Below are 23043 nucleotides of genomic sequence, written 5' to 3' on the forward strand. Positions count from 1 at the left end.
TCTGGTCCACATTCACTTGTTGTTTCTATACTTGTATCTCTAAAGAACAACCCAAATTAGCTGGGTTAAACTCAAATTAACACATCACTGTTTTAGACATGTAAAGAGAAATAATCACTGTTCTCACGCTAACTTAAAATGGCAATTTCCCTATTATATAGTTTTTAATAGTAAAAGTTTTTTTTTTTTTTTGTAAAATAGATAAAAGAGCTGCTCACTGAGGCAGAGTTAAAATATTCTGTGAAAACAGCACTTACAAAACAAACAGAACCCCTGGACCACCAATTTATGAACATACAACTAGTGGTATAAGACAGGTGTATTGCTTGACCAGGCGGTGGTGCAGTGGATAGAGCGTCGGACTGGGATGCTGAGGACCCAGGTTCGAGACCCCGAGGTCGCCAGCTTGAGCTCGGGCTCATCTGGTTTGAGCAAAGCTCACCAGCTTGGACCCAAGGTCGCTGGCTTGAGCAAGGGGTTAGTTGGTCTGCTGCAGCCCCACGGTCAAGGCACAAATGAGAAAGCAATCAATGAACAACTAAGGTGTCACAATGAAAAACTAATGATTGATGCTTCTCATCTCTCTCCATTCCTGTCTGTCTATCCCTCTCTCTGACTCTCTCTCTGTCTCTGTAAAAACAAACAACAAAAAAAGACAGGTGTATTGTCACAGATTCATGGCCCAGAAAAGGATTTTATTTTATTTTTTATTTTTAATTATAAACACTTTATGGCAAATCAGTTTTTTTTAATTTTAGATAGGAGAGAGAGATAGAGAGAGAGACAGAGAGAGAGAAGGGGGGAGGAGCAGGAAGCATCAACTCCCATATGTGCCTTGACCAGGCAAGCCCAGGGTTTCGAACCGGCGACCTCAGTGTTCCAGGTCGACGCTTTATCCACTGCGCCACCACAGGTCAGGCTCCCCATTTTTAAAATTGGATTGTTTGCTTGTTTGTTGCTGAGCTTTGTGAGTTCTTTATTCATTTTGTTTATTAACCCCTTATCAGAGCTATGTTTGCAAATATCATCTCCCATTTAGTTGGCTGCCTATTTGTTTTGTTGTTGGTTTCTTTTGCTGTGCAGAAGCTTTTTTTTTTTTTTAGTTTGCTATAGTTTCATTTATTTTTGCTTTTACTTCCCTTGCCTTTGGGGACAAATTCATAAATAGTTCTCTATGGCCAAGGACCCTGAGCTTAGTACCTGTGTTTTCTTCTATGTAATTTATTGTTTCACATCTTATATTTGGGTCTTTGATCCATTTTGAATTAATTTTTGTGTAGGGGGACAAACTGCAGTCAAGTTTTATTCTTTTGCACGTAGCTTTCTAATTTTGTTTTATTTTTATTTTTTTAATTCATTTTAGAGAGGAGAGAGAGAGAGAGAGACAGAGAGAGGGGAGAGACAGAGAGAGGGGGGGAGTAGCTGGAAGCATCAACTCCCATATGTACCTTGACCAGGCAAACCCAGGGTTTTGAACCGGTGACCTCAGCATTTCCAGGTCAACACTTCATCCACTGCGCCACCACAGGTCAGACCTGCAAATCATTTTTATAAGTGACTGAGGCGAATAAAAAAATGTATATAGCAGAATCAATTACTGGTTTTACCTGGGACTTTCACTAGCTTTCTCCCACAGCATCTGGGCACATCATTTCTCTTCCGCTCACATTTTATAGTGTGGGGGGAGTCTTGGTTTCCTGGCTGTACCTGCAAGATTTGTTAATCAAATGAATTCCTGTCCTAGCAAGGATATAGAGTGAACCTAGGACCGTATGGCCTCTGGATAGATTCTGCTAGGGCCTGCAAGTCTCCTTTGTTTGGATATTTTTTCCTGGTTGAAAACTCTATGCTAAAATTTTAGCTTCTTTTACCTTAATCCTGAGAAATCACTGTCACAGATAACTATAATTTAATATAAACTAGTATTTGAGAGGGAAGAACTTAGCAAGACCCATTTGATCAAAGTCTTCTTTATGTCCCATTGTTTCAAAATGGCCTGACAAACATTCGTTTACTAAACATTAACTCTTTTCATCTCTTGTGAATTGTTTTATTGCCCTTTGAAGTCCCAAACCACAACCCTCACCACTTCTCCTTAGCTCAAAATCACATGTAAGCCTTAACTGCCAGATTTTCCTGGGTCTTATATTCCTATCGAACCCCCATATGTAGATATGTAGTAAATTTGATTACTTTCTCCTATTAATCTGACTCATATCAATTCAATTTTTAGACCAGCCAGAACAGAGAAGAGTAAAAGAAAAACTATTTTTCTTCACCTACAGATCCAACATCATCTGATAGCTGCTAGGGAATGGAGGGGTTGCATCCATAATCCTCATCCTCCTGTAAGTACCATAGTGCAAGTACACAGGGAAAAGTCAAAGTTGCCATTATGTAAAGGCACCTTGTGACTCCACCCACTGCCATGGAAACACATTCATGGCTGAGTGTGATGTGCATGGATGTAGCAGATGAGTGTGTAGTATGTGTGAGTGGGCCTGGAAAAATGTATGAATTCACATGAATATGCATTTGTGTTTGTGAGTTCCTATGTATGAGTATGTATTTGTGTGTATTTTTGAGCAACTGTATTTGTATGTCTGTGTTGATGTGTGTATATGTGTTCATGTTAACTGTGTTTGTGTATGATTATTTGCCTGTGTTAATGTATATTTGCCTGTGTGTATATGACTGTGCAAGTCAAAGTGTTTTGTTTATGGATGTGTATTTGTGGGTAGTTTGTATGAGTTTTGTATGAGTATTGTGAGTGTAAATGTGTGCATGTGTCTATGTTATGTGCATATGTGAGTTTGGGTGTGTGTATGACAGTATGGTTTGTGTATGTAGATGTGTATTTGGGTGAGCATATCAGTGTATGCATGTATGTATTTGCCTGTGTGTGTTTTTGTATATGGGTCTGTATTTTTGTATGTAGGAATGCACATTGAGGATGTATTTGGATATATGTAAGTGCATAATTTCCTGTGGAAATATTGTGTGTATTTCTAAGAATGTATTTGTGTGTATGAGTGTGTTGTGACTAGTTGTGTACGTGTATTGTGAGCATTGTGTGTGTGATTGTGCAAATGTGGGCATTTGCGTTGTGACTGTGCATTTTTGTTTATGTGAGTATACATATTTGTCTGTGTGTGCGAGCGCGCGTGGGAGTGCGTGTGTGCTCTCGCCATGCGCCTCTATCTCCCCTTGATCCGCCCCAAAGGCGCAGGAGCAGAGGCAGCGGCGGGCTGGGCGCGCGAGGGAGGGACAGGCGGCGGGGTGAGCGGGCTGTACCACCGCCGTCACCGCCGCCGCGCCGGCTCTGCCCTTTAAATCGGTCTCCAAGCCGATTACAGCTGATCTCCCACGTGACATTTTACCTTCTGTCTCCCGGAGCGAGTTGCCCGAGGACAGTCATTCTCTGCCCGCCGCGCTTCGCGCCACCCCAACCCGTGGCGGAGTCTCCGGCTCCCGCAACTTTGGGCGAAGCAACCAGCAGCGCCGGCGCCCTCAAGGGGCCACTTGACGTCCGGGCGTCGGGGGCTTCCCAGGCTTCGCTCGATCGGGAGGGCGGCAGTCGCGGCGGAGAAGGCGCCTGGACGCAGCCGGGCGCCCTCGGACCCGCGCGGCGCCGTGCCCCGGAGGCCGGGGGGGGGGGTGCCCTGCGCTCCGCGTCAGGGAAGGGGGCGCCCTTTGCCAGCCGCGACCGACGGACGCGCCCTGGGGAGCCGGTCGGGAGATGGCTGTGAGGCAAAGGTGAACCCCTCGCGCCCTCACCATGCAGAAGAGCGTGCGCTACAACGAGGGGCACGCCCTGTACCTGGCCTTTCTGGCCCGCAAGGAGGGCACCAAGCGCGGCTTCCTGAGCAAGAAGGCAGCCGAAGCGAGCCGCTGGCACGAGAAGTGGTTCGCCCTCTACCAGAATGTGCTCTTTTACTTCGAGGGTGAGCAGAGCGGCCGCCCGGCGGGCATGTATCTCCTGGAGGGCTGCAGCTGCGAGCGCGCGCCCGCGCCGCCCAGGACCGGCGTCGGGCCGGGGGGCTCCCGGGAAGCCCTGGACAAGCAGGTACCACGCGCCCTCTTTCCCCCGTTTTCCTGCCTCTGGCCCCGGCACTCCCTACTCGGGCTCGACCGAACACGGGGTCCGTGCTCCAGATCCGAGGTTCCCCTGCGGCGTTAGTGACAGGATATCTCCACGCGTCTCCCCATCTCCATCCCTCCTTCTCCCCACCTCCAAGTAATTAGTGGGAATAGGGTCTCGGCTTGACCCTGACTGCTGTCCGGGCTTTTTAGTTTCCTAACTAACCACCCACTGCTTTTCGAGACTTTCCGAAGGGTTTAGTGCGGTGAACGGGTGTTGACACCTGTTGGATTTAGGTCGGCAAGGCGGAACTTATTTGGGAAAGTTAGGCTTCTCCCTCACCTGGCTGGTGCAGGAGGTTCTTTGCCTGCAGATGTTTGACCACTGGCTGTAGGGAACCAGTGGGGCTTCCAGGACAGACGGGCACTTTCTGTTGTCCATTTTCAATCTGTCTCTGTGGTTTATGTCAGTTTACCTTGCTAACATTTGACCTACTGGGTCTAATTACGAAGGTAAATGTGTGTCTTAATTCCCTCAACATTAATATTTGGTACCACAGTCCTCCTATATTTAAACATGTGGATATTTAAAAAGATTGCTTCACAGTACTTTTAAATGAGTGCTTTGAAAAACGAATGTGACCTTTTTATTCTGGGTCATAATTTTATTAGTTTTTCACTGTACTACTCAGGGAGGAAAAAAAACCCTCTAGGTTTAGTAACTCCCAATTTCTGCAAATGTGAAATTTGTATTTTTTTTCAATCACCATTTGTTAAAGTTAAAGCAGACTAATTTTATGCTCCCAATGTTCTCACTTCGCTTCTATATCTCCACCGTGGGGCGGGGGTGGGGGGGGGGAGTGGGAGAAGAGGCTGATTGTCTTTGCTGTTGCATAAAAATATTTTGCAGCTGAATTTTCCGTGCAAGTCAGACTAAACAGCTTCTGCTGCAAATGACCGAGGGTGACTGTGGGGGCGCTAGCGATGGGATGACGAATAAGATGCCTACCTGACTCCTTGGTGCTCATAAAACAATTTGTAAAATTAAGGGCAGTTCAAACTAGATCCCTCAGAAGTTTGATATTTTTTCCACTTTGGTTTCACAATAAGTCATTAACAGACATGAGTAATAAAACTTGTTATAACACTTTTAAATCTGAAAAATTTAAAGTATGCCTTTTGGTTTTAAGGGCATTTTGAGGGTCATTTGAAAAGTTAATTTCCAGTTTTGTAGAAACGGATATTGGAAATAGAACTTTAAATTTCAAGTCATGAATTTTAAAATTTAAATTGTGAGCAGGACAAAGGTTTTGAGGAAACAGGTTTTCTTGCTTGTTTGTTTTCAGGATCTATTATTTTTTTTCTGTTGTGAGATGTTTTAAAAAGGTATGTGTTCCAAGGCCCCACAAGCCAGAACTAAAAGGCATTTAAGTGTTATTATGTCTAAAATAAAATAGGTACTTTAAATTAAACTGAATATGTCATTAACTTAATTCCCAATTATATTTTCTCTTTGTATTTATACTAATATCAGGCGATAACCACTTTTATTTTTTTGAGCTGGGGATGGGAGTTGCTACCTGTTGCAACTTCCATGTCTGTTTGCTAGTTAATATTATATGAAAATCAGAACTGTTCTACTTGGGAAATATCTGACCTCTCATCTACAGGATGGTTTTCTTTACACCACACTTGGATAAAGAAATGTAACCTCCTGATTGCTTGACTTTTATGACACGTCCTAATAGAAGTCCTAAACAGGTCATCTTAAAATTTTTTTTCTTGTTTCTCATACAAGTTATGTGTATTTCTCAATCATTTTATACATCTATCTCTAAGAGATTAGAAATTAGAACCTTCAGTGTTGGTAGAAAAACTGAGATAAAGAGAATAACCCTTCCAAATGGATTAGGAGTTGGATTGGGAAATTGGTCAAATTATGTCTTGTTTTAGGCATGCTTCTGTGACTTGGATTAGTTTAGCAGATCGCTTTCTCCACCACTGCCTGTCTGGGTGTGCTTGAAGAATTAAGATGAAACTGTGAAGATAGTAAATAAGAAAGACTTTCTACCTTAAATCTACAGTTCATGCAGTTGGTTCCCCTTTCAGTTAATTTATGTTGCTAATGTGCTTACCTCATCTGATAACCTTGTGAAACTGGGCAGGTGGAGGGTGGACATGAGGCACTGAGCAGGGGCCATGAAAGGTCCTCTTTCCCCAGTGCGCTTCTGGGGCTTTCCACGTAAATACTCCGTCAACCCTGTAAACAGTCTAAGGTTAGGGTTTGAAACCGGACTTAAGGAGACAGAGTGGGTTTCCTCCACTAGGTTTCTATGTGACTTCTTTAGGCAAATCTCTTAATGCTTTCTCTTTTTTCTTCCTTCTGTTAATGAAATGTTTCTTTTACTTACTTTTAGAGAGAGAGAGAGATTCGGAAGGAAAAAACGCACACACACAGAATGGGAGAAAAAGAGAGAAACATTGATTTGTTGTTCCACTTATTTATGCATTCATTGGTTGATTCATGTATGTGCTCTGACGGGGAATTGAACCTATAAGCTTGGTGTATCAGGTTGATGCTCTAACAAACTGAGCTACCTCACCAGGGCTGAAATCTGTTTCTTTTTTTAAAAATTTTTTATTTATTTATTTTTATTTATTCATTTTAGAGAGGAGAGGGAGAGACAGACAGAGAGAGAGAGAGAGAGAGAGACAGAGAGAGAGACAGAGAGAGAGAAGGGGGGGAGGAGCTTGGAAGCATCAACTCCCATATGTGCCTTGACCAGGCAAGCCCAGGGTTGTTTTTTTTTTGAACCGGTGACCTCAGCATTTCCAGGTCGACGCTTTATCCACTGCGCCACCACAGGTCAGGCCAAATCTGTTTCTTAATATGTAAAAATTAAGGGTTTGGCTAAGATGATTTCTGAGTTGCTTTCTAATAATGACATCTGTTTCTAAGGTTATAACAGACAGGGTGAGCTTTCTGTTATATAAAGGATGTGTAAGATAATTTCACAAGATTTAAAGATTACCATTCTCTGTAATAAATACTGCATCTGAGAAGCTAAGGAGAAGCAGGTGATTGAAGTGGACAATATGATAAATTAGTTAGGTTAACAGATGTGCAAACCTACAGTAACACCATTGCCTGAGACAGAGACATTCTTATCATTCACATTGGAAAGCAACATATTGTAATGTTGTTGACAGGTACTATACTTGATATACTATACTATATATAAGAATGTTGACAGGTACTATATAGTTTTTGCTATAAAATGCCTCTTATCATTCTTGCCAGTATACATTCTACTCCTTCAAATAATTTTTTAAAGTTCTAATGTGTTTTTAAGTAAGTTATAAGGAGAAAATACTCATTGATTTGATTCATCTAAATAATTTTAATGTAAACTGACAAAAATAAAAAAATTAAGTTTTTTAAAACCATTTTGTGTTAAATAACTGTTTCTAGTCAAGAGGAGAAAAGAACAGTATTTTTCACTTTCCACATGTGCCTAGGTTGAAGGAATATTTGCATTGCTCCATTTTTTCATTAGTGTCCCAAGATTTCACTTTGGTAGGTCACTGGGAAATCACAAGGCATTCTTATTGACTTTCCATAGTGGCTACTTCTTAGGGATAGTCATGGTAATATAATCAAAATGAGTTTAGTTAAAAAAATGTTTAAGTAATTTTTTTTTTCCTTGAAAATGTGTATTGTTGGTACTTCTTTCTAAGACAGCTCCATTTATAGAAAATGAAAAACTTACCTTTCATTTCAGGCACAGGTATTTAAGAAAGAAGGGAATTTGCTCTTAGAAACTACCTTCTTGTGCCAGGCTTGGTATTATCCTCCATAATCTCATCTAATTTGAACCTCACTTCAGATCCTAGAGATTGGTAGTATTTTCTTCATTTTTACCTATGCTAACACTGATAATCAAAAAGTTCTCGGGAGGTAATCAAAATCCTACTGCAGGTATGAAGACGGAATGATCTTGAAGATTGTCTCACTGAGGGACAATTTCAATTCACTGAGCTTCAAGAAATTTCAAATCTGGGTGGGATGGGGGTTGGAATTGTAAGTAGGTGAATCACTTTTTTTTTTTTTTTTAATGTGTTTTCCTTTTGAAAACTATTAAAAGGGCAGTTGTGATTCTTGGGAAATACAATTGCAGACCATTACATTTTCAAAGAAAAATGGGGCTTATGCTTAAACAAACAAGTTTACACTGCACTTATTTACTTCAGTAGGGATCTCTACAGATATTTGCCTTTAGGGTGACAGTGCACATCTCAGCCTGTTTAAGTGGCTTGTGTCTTGCCTCCTAGCAGGGGAGACAAATAGCAAACAGAGCCATCTTTATTCTTGATTTTTGGGTAATGTTAAGTGTTCTGTTCAGCCTGATTTCAGTTGATTTTTTGAGGGGGATGTATCTCTTTAGTTCTGGAGGTTTAAAATAGTAATACTGGTCATATTTGTGTTGAATTAAACATGTTGATTTAATTTTAGAGGGATTAAAGGTTATGTGATTTCCCCTGCCCCCTCATTACTAGTCATTTAAGCCTTCCTAACTTGACCATAACAGAAGATTTTAATCATTTTTTTGGATTAGGCAGAGCTTCATGCAAGCCCTAAAATATTTGTGAGGGCTGGTAGTGTGGATGGTGGGTTTTCATTCAAGTTCATGTTGTTTAATTGATGTGTAATAACGATCTCAAAATTTTCTTTTCTTTTTAAAAATTTTGAATTTCTTTTCAACATAAAGAAAAATGGAATAAAAGTATTTGCCAAATATTAAAGAAAGTTTTAAAATATAATTTAGGGAAGAAAATGATTACTGGAACTCAGTAATCATTCTTCCATTTAGACTTAAATAAAGAAAAATACTTTATGGATTAGCAAAATTTAATTATTTTAATTTTGGCTACAGTAAACATTACTATTTATATTATTGTACTTATCATTAAGAATTCAACATAGAAAAGTTCATCTTGGATGTGATAGATATAAATAAAAATGCATTTTTACTGTGACAAGTATTTTTCCGTGGATTCTAATAAGTGAGAGTTAAATGCACTTTTAAATGATGGAAATAATTTGTAGTGTGAGAACATAATTTTCCCCTCTTTTAAGAATTAAAAAACAGAGGTATATTCCTTTTTATTGGGTAATAGTATGTCCTAAAGCAAATGCGATAACCAATTTTTCTGGTTTTAGTGAGCCAATGCTAATAGTTTATTGAAACAATTATTGATATTGTAGTTTGTTTAAGGCAGATTATATTTTAAATTTGATTTTGGACATATTTTACAATAAATTTTCCTTCTATAATCAATATAATTTTAATTTTGTGGAATACAAATATTTAGTCTTTAAGGCTATTTTGTAATGAAATAAACCAGATTGATAAACATTATGGATTTACTCAGGTTTTAAATCTCAATTTTCAAAAAAATTTTAAAGATTTTATTTATTCATTTTTGAGAGGTGAGAGAGAGAGGGAGGGAGAGATAGAGCAGGAGAGAGAAGGGGAGGGGAGCAGGAAGCATCAATTACTATATGTGCTTTGACCAGGCAAGCCCAGGGTTTTAAACCAGCAACCTCAGCATTCCGGGTTGACGCTTTATCTACTGCTCCACCACAGGTCAGGCTCAAATTAAAAAAAAAAAAATTATTTACTCATTTTAGAGAAAGGAGAGAGAGAGAAAGGGGACAGGCCAGGAGCAGGAAGCATCAAATCATAGTTGCTTCCCGTAAGTTCCTTGACCAGGCAAGCCCAGGGATTTGAACCAGAGACCTCAGCATTTCAGGTCGACACTCTCCACAGCACCACCACAGGCCAGGCCTAATTTTCAAATTTTAAAGTAGCTTTGTGTTTTTATGCCTGTTCAGTTTTCCTATAAGAAGGAGATATGCGTGTGTGTGTTTATAGGGTTTATCTTCTATTATTAAATATTAAACATTTGCTATGCAGTTATATGTGTTGGAATATACAGATTTTTATTTGTAGCATTAACATTTCAAGATGTGAATGGTAAATCCAATCTGTTTACAATTTGGGTAGCTTTAGTTTTCAGGACTAAGGATGCATAATAATTCTGTTACATTAATCACAGAATAAATTCCTCTCTGAAATTAGTTTGCCTTAGTTTAAGACTGTATATAGTAAAACCTTAGTTAATACTTAAATGAAACTAGAAATTATACTTATTAGGTATCAATATAACACTAATGGTAAATATTTGGCTATTTTATAATATTTGGCCACTAGTCTAAAAATTAACCATTATTTCAAAATTATTCATTATATTTCAATTGGTATAATTTTAAAATATCAGCTGATTGAGAAATTATAAATACATTATTTTGACTCCACCAAAGGTTATATTTAACATTTTGCTCAAGAAATTCAAATATGATTGTGTGTGTATTTAGGCGAAAAATAGTAGCAGGTTTTTCTTTTTTTCTTATTTGAGAAAACTTTGGTATTAGTACTAAGTGGAACAGAGATGCAGAAAGCACATGTTCTCACTGTTTTCCTTTTTATTGGCCCTTGAAAAACTTATGATTCATTGAAAAGTAAGAATTCAGATTATTTTCCTAAACCTCCTAACAGTGAATGCAAAATGCCCCAAATATGCTTTAAGATGACAAAAAAAGCTTGAGTTGATTTATGTTGAATTAAATAATATTTCTTTTCTTTTTCCTTTGTTTTATTTTTTATTTTTTTGAAATGAGAAGTAGGTAGGCAGAGAGACAGACTCCCACATGTGCCGGAGCGGGATCCATTCGGCATGCCCACCAGGGGGCGATGCTCTGCCCATCTGGGGCGTTGCTCTGTTGCAACCAGGGCCATTCTAGCACCTGAGGCAGAGACCATGGAGCCATCCTCAGCACCCGGGCCAACTTTGCTCCAATGGAGTCTTGGCTGCAGGAGGGGAAGAGAGAGACAGAGAGAAAGGAGAGGGGGAAGGGTGGAGAAGCAGATGGCCCTTCTCCTGTGTGCCTTGGCCAGGAATCAAACCTGGGACATCCACATGCTGGGGCAATGCTCTACCACTGAGCCAAATGGCCAGGGCTTATTTCTTTTCTTTTAAAACTGTAAAGGAAGAAATGAGAAGGTTAGGGAGGACTAGGTAAGCACAACTTACAACATCAGAGTAGAGGAAGTTTATGAAAGAGTTTTTATAAGATCTGAGAGATACAAATAAAACAGCAGCAATAAAACCTATGCTTAATATTAAAATTTATTGATCCTTTAGTGCTTTATTTTTTTTTTAATGTAGGTCATATTTTTTATTACCTTTTCCCATACTTACCAATGTGACATTGCTAAGACTTAAAGTGATGGAAACAGCAGTGATTTGAGGGACTTGGGTTACTGGTACTTTACATTCTTTCAGGTTCCTGAAATGTTTTATTTTGTCATTGTCTGATTTAATTTAGACATTGCCTGATTCATTTCCTGAACTGTATTTATGAGCCCATACCATTTGTGTGACTAATTTAAACAGTGGGTTAGTACTGCCAAATAGAGGGCCAATTAGAAAGTAGGAGATTTCCTAAGGTTAGCTCTGTGCAAAAAGGGTGCTGGTAGCCTGGCCTAAGGTTCACTGTGGAATATCATAACTCATTACAGGAGAAGTCATGACGAGATAATGTCAGTGATGCATGAGAATAGGAGATGGCTCATATCCAATCAGAACTTCCTTTCTCTTATCTTTAAGAATCAGTTTTTAGTTCAAATGGTAGTATTGTGTGTTTGACTCACCAGATACTTACTGGATATATGATGTTGAACAATTTCTTTTTCTAAGCCAGGACCCCTGCCTGTAAGGTGGGGATCATGATAATACATGTATCATTGGGTTGCAAAGCTCATAGGCAATAACACTGACCTCATACCATGGGGCCTGGCACATGGATAGTTGGCACATTGGTCATCTGGTATTTTTATTATCCTTTTCTCATATCATTCTTCTTTGACTTCTTTTTGTTTTTACTAGTAGGGTCACTCAGGAAATATTTTCCTTTCTTCCTCTTTAAAAAATACTTTCAAGACACACAAAATAATGCCAATATACCCATCACCCAACTTCAACAATCAACTTTCTGCTTTCTTTTTATTTATTTCTCTCCACACCTTTTGTTTTGTTTTTAGACAAGTGGTTTTCAACCTCTTGACTCTTGAGGACGAACGAAAATAGAATTACTTCAGGGACCGCTAAGGCTGAAATCACCCTGAACATAAGCAAATTTGACTAAGTTTATTTGGTTTAAAAGATGAGGGGATGGGATCAGAGAAGGTAAAGGGATTAGTGAAACTATATATATATATATAGGAGTTATATTCAGTGGGACACTTGAATCCATGTAAACACAATAAATTAAAAATTAATAAAAATTAAAAAATAAAATATAAAAAAGAAATTATAAAGAAAAGTCTTCATACAACATCATGGTAGTTAACTCTTTCATGGACTAGCACAAAATTTCTGGTGGACCAGTCTGCAGACCTGTGATTGAAAAACACTGTTTAAGACTAGTTATATTATTTCACTTGTAAATAGGAAGTTTTTCATTTTTGGCATAACCCTTGTTTGGCACAGAAGATTGTATTAGAAGATGTAGCTCTGAGAAGAATGATTTTGGAAAGAGTTTGTAATGGGTTATTATAATGGTTGTATCCTTTTTCTTTTAAATATCATTATAAAAGAAAAACTTAAGACAGTAGTTTTGAAGAAAAAACAGTAGTGGAATTCACTTTTTTTTTTTTTTTTTTTTTTTTATTTTTCTGAAGCTGGAAACGGGGAGAGACAGTCAGACAGACTCCCGCATGCGCCCGACCGGGATCCACCCGGCTCGCCCACCAGGGGGCGACGCTCTGCCCACCAGGGGGCGATGCTCTGCCCCTCCGGGCTTCGCTCTGCCGCGACCAGAGCCACTCTAGCGCCTGGGGCAGAGGCCAAGGAGCCATCCCAGCGCCCGGGCCAAGACAGAGAGGAAGGAGGGGGTGGGGGTGGAGAAGCAAATGGGCGCTTCTCCTATGTGCCCTGGCCGGGAATCGAACCCGGGTCCCCCAGCATGCCAGGCCGACGCTCTACCGCTGAGCCAACCGGCCAGGGCTGGAATTCACTTTTTAATAAGTTCTGGTGTATTAAATCCTAAAGGAAAGAAATTTGAAGTGAGTTGTTTAAACATGATCATGGTGAAAAGGTATTTTCATGACTTGTCCTAACTCACAGGGAAATTAAATTATTGGTGATTCTCTTGCTGAGGGATCTTTTCTTTTTTGAAGTTCATTTACCAAACTCAGCTGTGCAGCCAGAATGGTCTTGTTTAGAGTCAAGAAGAGTGCTTCTGCCTCTGATGCCATTAATGGTTCTTCTCACTCAGGATTTTACGTAGTTTTGCAACAGTCAGAACGTCATCCATAAACCAATGTTTCATCCATCTTTCAAAATCAATTCTGAGACCCAGCAGCTACTCAATGTTATTTTAAGTTAATTACCAGGGTTTTCTTAATCAAGAGTGTAGTCTGCTTTTTCTAGTGTTGCTAAACTTTTCTAGGGTTTGTTCGTTTCTGTCACGTGATTGATTATTTGCTTTCAGCCTTTTTGATTGCAAGGGAGACATACAAATTCAAGTATTTTAAAATTACAGTCACGCCTGACCTGTGGTGGCGCAGTGGATAAAGCGTCGACCTGGAAATGCCGAGGTCGCCGGTTCGAAACCCTGGGCTTGCCTGGTCAAGGCACATATGGGAGTTGATGCTTCCAGCTCCTCCCCCGTCTGTCTCTCTCTCCTCTCTCTCTCTCCCTCTCTCTCTCATCTCTAAAATGAATAAATAAAATAAAAAAAAAATTAAAATTACAGTCACCTCTGTGTGTGGTGAGGGGACAGTGGAAATATTATAAAGCAATAGAAGGGCGAGTATTGCTATACCTTTATTGTGACCTAGCTAGTCTTCGGACGTTGGTACTGACTGACCTGTTTTTCAATGTGTTTATGCCCTTTTGGTTCCTCACTACTTCTGTTTTTTCACAGCTTCTGTTTCCCCTAACTTCAGGCTGCTGTGTCTCTCATGGTACCGAAGCAATATGTAGTGGCCCCTTTCTCTCTGCGTTTTTCTGTTTTAATTCTCACTACAGCATCTTTCATTTACTCAGAGTCTTGTGAAAGAATTGGCTCATTTCACATTTTAGGACTAGACAAAACCACTGATCTCTGACTGGTCCTTGGGCTGGCTGTCAGACAGCAGGGGCCATGGATAAGGGAGTTTCATGGGAAGTTTGGTCAGTATAATAGACATTATTATTGACATATCTACATCAAGCTAGTTAATAGTATTTTCACCAAACTAATATTCATTAAAAACCACATTCTCTTTCTTCAGTAGCAGTTTTATATCCTCACTTTTATCAGTATAAGATCTTTACAATAATATAATTTTTGTCTTCTGGACTTGACTGTCCTCCTATATTGCTTAGGGTTCATGGTCATATTTTTCTTTACTTTTTAAAGTTTTAATATTCAAACATTATTTAAACATTGTTCTATTAACAACAAATTAAATAGAAATCTATTTTTCAAAGTATAGCGTACATACAGAAAAGTGCACAAATCCTAAGTGTGCCACTTGATGAATTTTCACAAAGTAAAAATATTTTGTAAGCAACACCCAGATCGAGCAGTTGATGTGATCAACCCTCCAAAAATTAACCTCATATTGGTTCCTCTTCACTACTCCTAACCATGGGTGGCTGCCATCTTTACATCTTCCTCCTCATTCTCCTCCTCCTCTTCTTGTTCTTCTCATTCTTGTTCTTCTCGTTCTTGTTCTTCTTCTTGTTCTTGTTGTAGTTCTTCTTCTTCCTCTTCTCTTCCTCTTCTTCCTCCTCTTTCTTCTCCCCCTTCCTCCTCCTCTTCTTCCTTCTCCTCCAACTCCTCTTCCTTCTCCTCTTCCTCTTCTTCTTTCTCCTCCTCCTTCTTTCTTCTTTTTCTTCAAGTGAAAGGAGGGGAGATAGTGAGATTGACTCCTGCATGTGCCCTGACCAGGATCCACCAGGCAACTCCTGTCTGGGGCTGATGCTCAAATCAACCTAGCTATCCTCAGTGCCCAGGGTCGATGCTTGAACCAATTAAGCCACAGGCTGCGGGAGAGGAAGAGGGAGAGGAGGGGGGAAAGCAGATGGTCACTTCTCCTGTGTGTCCTGACTAGGAGTTGAACTCGGGATGTCCATATGCCAGGCTGACACTCTATCCACTGAGCCACTGGCCAGGGGCATCTTTACTTCTAACATTAGTGATTGCTTTGGTCTGGTTTTGAACTTTAGCATGGACTTGTGCAGTAAGTACTCTTTTGTGTCAGGCTTTTTCCCTTCAATATCATACTTTTTAGATTAATTCATGTTGTTGGGTGTTGCAGTTCATTCTGTTATATTCCTTTGTAGTTTTTCCCTGGATGAGTATACAGTTTTCATATCCATTCCTTATCTACTGTTTGATGGATATTTGGATTAATTGCAACTTGAAGTTATTATAAACAATAAGGCTATGGAAATTCTTGTACAAGTCTTTTGTGCATGTATGCATTTCTGTTGAGTTTATACCCAGGAATGGAATTGTTGGTTCATAAGACATATATATATTCAGCTTCAATAATTGCTGCTAAACAGTTTTCCAACATAGTTGTGAATTTGTGTTCCCACCAGCAGTGTATAAGAATTCTAGTCTCTCTACATCCTTGCCAATACTTGGTAGCTATCTCTTTAGTTTTAAGCATTCCAGTAGATGTGAAGTAGTATCTCCCTTTGGTTTTCATTTTCATTTCTCTGATAATGAGGTTGAGCACCTTTTTAAGTATTTATTGACCATTTGGCTGTTCTCTGTTTCAAAGTATTTGTTCAACTTTTGCCCATTTTTTTATTGAGCTGTGTGGTCTTATTGATCTATAGAAGTTTTGACTTATTTTAAAATTTTTATTTATTAATTTTAGAGAGAGAGATAGGAAGGGGAGAAGAGAGAGAAAGAGAAAAACATCGACTTGTTCCACTTTTTATGCATTCATTGGTTGATTCTTGTGCATGCCCTGACTGGGGATGGAACCCACAACCTTTGCATACTGGGATGATGCTCTAACCAACTGTGCTACCCGGCCATGGCTCATATAGTTTAACTTAATATTAAAAACTTTTATAGATCATCCTAGCTGGGTATCTCTGGTTCCATTCCTGATCAGTGCACATACAGGAATCAACCAGCGAATGTACAAATAAGTGGAAAACAACTTGATGTTTCTCTCTCTTTCCCGCTTCTCGTTCTTTAAAAAAAATCAATAAAAATTAAAAAATAAACTATATGAATTGCTATTTTTATACATCAAAATGATTGACTGTCAGAATTTCATATTGTTCATCCTGATATATATGAACACATGAGTGTTTTGTTAGTTATATGTATTACAAATGTTTTCTCCTCCTCTGGCTTGCCTTTCTATTCTCTTAGAGGAGTCTTTTGATGAAGAAAAATTTAAAACTTTAATGTAGTGTAAGCTATCTACCTTTTCTTCCTGGTGTCCTTCTGCCCATGAGATAGATGCGAATGGGAACAACACCAGAGGTGCTTTTCTCAGGAGGCGTAGGAGCTGGGCGCTCCTCTGCTGCTCTGTGGTCAAAGCAATCGCGTGGAACACAAAATTCGCAGCCCAGTTGCAAGGAAACAGAGAGCACTTACTGCTATTTTGCTTTGTCACATGGGATATATTCTTTTTGGAGGAAGGCTTCAGAGGCAGTTCTAAAACACAAAAGATCATAATGTTCTTCCCTCCCTCACTCTTCCTCTGGTCTGAGATGTTCCCTCCTGGGTGTCTCTCTTCCTATAGAAATGCTTACATGTAATATGCACCAAAAGGTTTGCACAAGAATTTTCATAGCATACTTATTCACAAAATCTGAGTGTCCCATTCCAGTAGCTCTAACTTCACTTTTATTTACCCCCAGTCATCCCCTACTTGTACCTGCACCTTTCATCTGGAAGGGTCAGGTGCAAGGAGGGGCAAGGGTGCTTTTGTAAAACTTAACCAGAATGAATTTATCCCTGACACATCCTTTCAGCTGTGCCGCCACCTGGAGGGTATGCCAACCAGCCTGGCCTGGGGATGCTGTTAGGGAAAGAAAAATGTATCGTGCCCAGCAGTGGTCAAGACAGAATCCTCAATTTAAAGATGTATATAATGCCCTGTAGCCCTCCTCCACTGTGTCCTTATCATTACCCAGGAAGTGGCCAAGAAGAGATTACCCCTTTCTCAGAATAGCTGCATTCAGTGATCAGACTGCCTTACTAAAGTGTATGGACTGGGGGGGAGGGGAATGAAGGAGAGACAGTTGGACAATCAGTCCATTGTTGAATACACAGATTAGTGTCCAGAGCCACAGTGGTGTGGCCGGAAATAGCTAACCAGTAACCTGATGAAGTACCAACAATGGTGAGGTAGCACTGATAACCCTGAAAGTGGTTCAAAGGTCTGAGGCAGCCAAACTGCCAGGAGCAGGAAAGGGTAACCGTTTCTTGTGATATGATCTCTCCGATTGTGAGGCAAACAGGTCAACTTTTGTGAAGAGTCACAAGTATGCCCTGCTGTGGGAGCCTCTGCATTAGACACAGGGTCAAGCTTGGTCAGCAGCTTCATTCCAATTGGTTCCAGCAGAGAACCACCCCTTCCCATGGGCATCTCCATAAGTGTTCCAGCCAGTTCAGTCAGCAGTCGTGGTTTGCTCCCGGGTTCATATTTCCTGAGAAATGTCTCTTAATCTGTCGGTCCATAGTTTTCCAAGTGACAGACCAAGCAGCTATGCCATAGGCAGCAACCCTGAAGTCTCTGTTTTGCCCCTTGACTCTATCAAGTACATCTGCTTTTGCAACTGGGTTTCAGCTTAGCCAAACCATCAGTGCATCAGACCTCAGTCATTTGGGGCATCTCTGTGAATTGAGGGCCCTGTTGAGTCCGTGGCTTTGCTTCAGGTAGCTGAGCAGATAAAGTTCCCTCCCAAGAGGGATGCTTACTATTTTTTTTTAAAATGTAGTGCTGAGATACTGCTGTACATAGACTAGATATGTTCTTGAATATATTTTTCCATTTGACAAACATGGTTTGGCCCTTCCTACTTTGTTAGTTCTTAAGTCCGAGTTGATTCATCCTAAAATGGTAATTCTGGCTGGAGAGTTGTAGGTTTCTATAGGTAAGTTTTCACAAGGATGCAGCAGTAAGGTAATGATTGCCTGCCTGCCTTATAATTTTGTTTGAATGCTGGGCATTTTGTATGAAAAATCAAAGAGATAATTTGATACTCTGATGTTTTTCCTTCAGAGAGGATTTACATTTGCTTTCTTGCAGGTGTTAGCATGGGAATATGTTATATTAATCAATTCTGGGATTGAGTTGGTGAAAGCTTAGTTTCAGGATTTGTGAGACTTTGTCACTTCCAGTTTGCTCTAATTTCTAAAAGTATAGCCTTTCCAAGATATTATCTGGAATTCTGGGTATTTACAAATGCCCTGTAATCCCAACTTGGTCTCCTTCCAGCACCATGAGACTGCTAAAAGCTCAACACTGGTGAGTTAAATAACTCAATGTGTAGCCTCTAAACTGCTGCTTTCTGCTTAGCTTCTTGGCCCACTACCACATAGAAATTGGCAAATTCCTTGAGAGGAACAACTTCCAAGATTGTTAAACTCACTATTTACTTCCCCCTCTCAGATGTCTTTACTTCTTAGATTCTGGCTATCTTGTGAGCTCACTGATACTTCCAAATGGACTGTGTGTGTGTGTGTGTGTGTGTGTGTGTGTAAGGGTGTCCAGCTTTTCTAATTATTAGTGCATGCATGGTGAGATGGGGTTGGGTGGGGCAAAGGGAGAGTCTTAAACAAGCTACTTGGCCATTACCACTTAAAAATAAGTTTTAATAGTGAGACAAAAATGTGTGAAACTTTTTGCAACCAGTGGAAGAGTTATGCTATTTTACTTTCCGGAAATTTACCTGTTAGTTACTTTTAATTCAGTAATGATAAAATACTAAGATGTCAAAACACAACTAATCCTTATTTTATTGATTTAATTCTGAACATTGTTCAATATGGTGTTTTTGAACAAAATAAAGCAAAAATGATTGTATATCCATAAGATTTTTACAGATGTTTATCTTTATCCTACTTCTGAGTGGTAAGGTATGTATTGAAAGTAGTAATGTGTAAATTCCATTTTATGTCCTACAGAGTGGATTTAGTTTAAACTTTTATTTTTAATAGTTTCCTTATTTGATATTTTATCTATAGTATTTACCTACCTACCTATCTTAGTTGATTAATATCTATCATCTATCTAATCTTTTTAATTAATGAGCATTTAATTTAAAAGTCCCCTTTCTCCAAGTATAAGTTACCCTTTCTTCTTAGAAAGTAAAACAAATTAAAGTTAGACTATTCCATTTAGGATACTAACTTGTTAAATTTTTATGAACATTGTTTTGTATTACACAATTATAAGATTATTATAAGTGCTGATTTTGGGTTAAAGAGCCAAGCACTTTACATATAATATCTCATTTAATCTTCACGGCCACCCTGAGATGACAGTGTCATTTTGTTTTGCAGATAAGAATACTGAGGCTGAGTGGTTAGTAAATAACCTAGAGTAAACCTTTGCTAAATGGCAATGGTAGAGTCTAGTTCGGTTACTTAGCATTTGTTGAGCTTGACCCTTACCTAGGAGTTAGAAATATGGCTTAACCACATAGGAAAAAGCTTTTGTATTTTGTCTCATTTTTCTTCATTGTGGTACATTTGCAGTTTGAGTGGTAAACTTCTCCGCCTGATCTGGCCACCTTTGTAAAGACCATAAGACAAATTATTTCTACCTCAAATTCATGAAAATAAGTCAACAAAACAAAGCTATGGGCCCATATTTGTCTAAAGGGAGCATTAGAACCAGCTTACATATCTCCGTAATCTCTATGTGCTTTAACCTCTGCTGAGGGCCTGAGAATTGGTTGATGGTAGAGTGGGGTTTGGTGCAGGTCAGTCTGTCATCAGAGCACTCTGTCTTTCCCTTGTGATGCTGACTTCCAATGCAGGCTTTTTTCTTGGTGTCTGGTCAGTACCATGAGGGGCCCAGCACTGAAGATGTAGAAGACAGCCCTTCCTGCATGTCAAACCTTGTCTATACATACTATGGCTTGTGACTGAGAAAACTTCTCAGTGCCTTGATTTATGCTACCATTTTTTGGCTCCTAGGACTAACTAGGTTGTAGTCTTCTCTGACCCAGAGCAAGCGATAGTGTTTTCTGAAACAGTGGACAGCCAAGAATGGTACTTGCAACCTGTGCCATCCTGTGAATGTTATCAAATGAGAAGGGACATTTATACGTATGCAGTCTTTTTGTCCTGAGCCAAAGTATCTTATATTTGTTGGCAATTTTCACCTGTTGTCCCTGGAACTGTGGAGTCAAAGGTTTGAACAGGAGCATCCTGTGATTGTAGTGCCTTAGACAGCTAAGGCATTCATACATTTCCTGCTGTGAATGTTATTATAAAGTTCACTTCAGCATGCCAGGTTGAGCTGAAACCATCCTCCTTCCTGCTCACCTGCCAGATTCTAGTCTTCCAGTGCAGAAGGTGCAATGGCATTCCTTCTGGTTGAATGGTACAGAATGACCAGTATATTGAGCAAAGTTCCTGAGTTCAAGTTTGTTAACAGTTGTGGATTGTCAAGCTTAGTCATTTTTTCATTTGGAAAATGGGCATGATATTTCCTATGTCATAAAGAAAATAGGAATATTAAATTAATTGAGATAATCTAAGTGAAAAGTGTTTTGTAAACTAAAATGCTACAAAAAATGTTATTTTCAATATTTCACAATTACATTTTTTTATTTAAACAATAGGGATTTAAGTAGTAAATCAGTTGAAAGGTTGGTTGCTACAGATGTGTATTTTGTTAGTTTTTATGGTTCATTTTGAGAACCATCTAGCTTCTCTGCCCAGTTTGTAAGCATCTTTATGAGTCTAACTTTTAAAAAAATCTATGGAGACTATTTAGTGGATGATAAATTCCTTAAGAAATAGTTGGAAGTGCAGGAAAATATTGAAAGAATAGATCAGTGAAGAGATTTTCCTTTGTCATTTAAATCCTTCCTGTTGTATAGGTCTTTTGGCTGTAATAAATATTCAGTATATTAACCTTTTGAGTCGTGAGTTATTTCCTGCTCGCTGATCCCTGGGAGTGAGTTTTTTTTTTTTCAAAAAATGAAATTAGTTCCAGTTCCAGTTTTATTAACTTAAAACCATTTTTCATAACCAATTCATGGAAACAAGAAGAACATACATTTGCCTTTTTAATGTTGCTTTACACATTTTTAAAATAATTTTTTTTACTCTGGATGGTCAGGAGGCATGAGGACATACATGAACGTTTGTACTACTCAAAGAGTTAAAGTGAGATTAGTAAATAATTTATTTAGAAGAAAAATGTAACTAAATTGATTTTGTGCTTTAAAAGTTCATTTTCCCCCCACAGAGAATGTTTAAAATGTATATTGCAAAGTAAATAAATCCACAGCTTACTCATTTTTCTTCTGTTTGATATAAACTGGCATGTCAACAGAACATTTTTTTAACAGAATATTTTTTAAAGTAGTTTTTATTTAATATAAAAATAATGTTTCTGGGATCTAATGTACAGCATGGTGACTATAGTTAACAATTGTACATTATATACTTGACATTTGCTAAGAAAGTAGGCCTTAAATATTTTCAACACCCACCCCCCCACACGCACATAATGATGTGATGGATTTTTAACTAAACCTTGTCAGAATAACCATTTCACAACATGTTCTTTGTATGCTGCAAACTTACACAATGGTATTTATCATTTTTATCTTAATAAAGCTAGGGCAAAAAAAGGAAATCAGTAAATGGTTATAGATCGTGTATATTTTTTGATTCCATGAATTACATATAGAAGTGATTGTTGTTCTGGTGTCATCATAGCCCAAGTCTTTACCAGTTAGAGTACCTGAATCCTTTTCGAGTTTTCTAAAAGAATATCTAAGACACTATGTAATTTCTCTGACATTTGGTCAGGGAAAACAAATAGAGCTTGTTTATAAAAAATAGATATCAAGAACTGAAGTTTTAAATCTTGAATCTGTCTAGGTGTCTGAGACACTAGCTCATGAATCCAAATAGACTTCTGCCTTAACTAGTATCCCATCTTCTATTTTTTATGCAGTTCTAATAGAAATTAAGTAGTAATTATTATTAATATTTTAAAATTAAATAATATATGTATAATTCTAGTTAGCTTTCAAAATGCTTTCATATAATTTATTTATTTGATTTCTTAATAATTGTTACGTGTGTTTCTTTTACAATTTTTAATTTTTAGACACATTATTAAAATTTAAATTATTCTCAAAAAAGGAGTAGTGTTATTGTGTGAAATTTGAAAATCAAAGAGGACTATAAAATAAGAAAATTAAAATTTGAAATGTCATCCCTCAGAGAAAAATAAGAGTTGGTGTATTTCCTTTAAGGTCCCCCTCATGTATGCATATAATAAACATTTTTAAAAGGGGCATACTTCAGATCATGTTATATGTAGAGCTTTAGATCCTGATTTATTTATCTATGTGACAGAGACAGATAGAGAGACAGAGAGAGGGACAGATAGACAGGACGGGAGAGAGATGAAAAGCATCAATTTTTCATTGCAGCTCCTTAGTTGTTTCATCGACTGATTTGTCATATGTGCCTTGACTGGGGGGCTAGAGCAGAGCGAGTGACCCCTTGCTCAAGCCAGTGACCGTGGGCTTCAAGCCAAAGATCTTTGGGCTCAAGCCAGCGACCATGGGGTCATGTTTTTGATCCCAGGCTCAAGTCAGCGACCCTGCGCTCAAGCT

General features: G+C 38.8%; 1 protein-coding gene across 5 annotated transcripts in view; it reads left to right on the forward strand.

Moving 5' to 3' along the window:
* Positions 1-3307: 3307 nt before the first annotated feature.
* The window catches only part of RASGRF2 (Ras protein specific guanine nucleotide releasing factor 2), a 305234-nt gene continuing 285498 nt past the window's right edge, over positions 3308-23043 (forward strand). For all 5 annotated transcript variants that reach the window (XM_066273686.1, XM_066273687.1, XM_066273688.1 and 2 more), the window contains exon 1: positions 3308-4066. In XM_066273686.1, coding sequence (XP_066129783.1) covers positions 3779-4066 — 288 coding nt within the window. In that variant the 5' untranslated portion in view covers positions 3308-3778. The remainder of the gene's footprint in view (positions 4067-23043) is intronic.

The sequence above is a fragment of the Saccopteryx bilineata genome, chromosome 4, assembly GCF_036850765.1.
Source record: "Saccopteryx bilineata isolate mSacBil1 chromosome 4, mSacBil1_pri_phased_curated, whole genome shotgun sequence".
NCBI lineage: Eukaryota > Metazoa > Chordata > Mammalia > Chiroptera > Emballonuridae > Saccopteryx > Saccopteryx bilineata.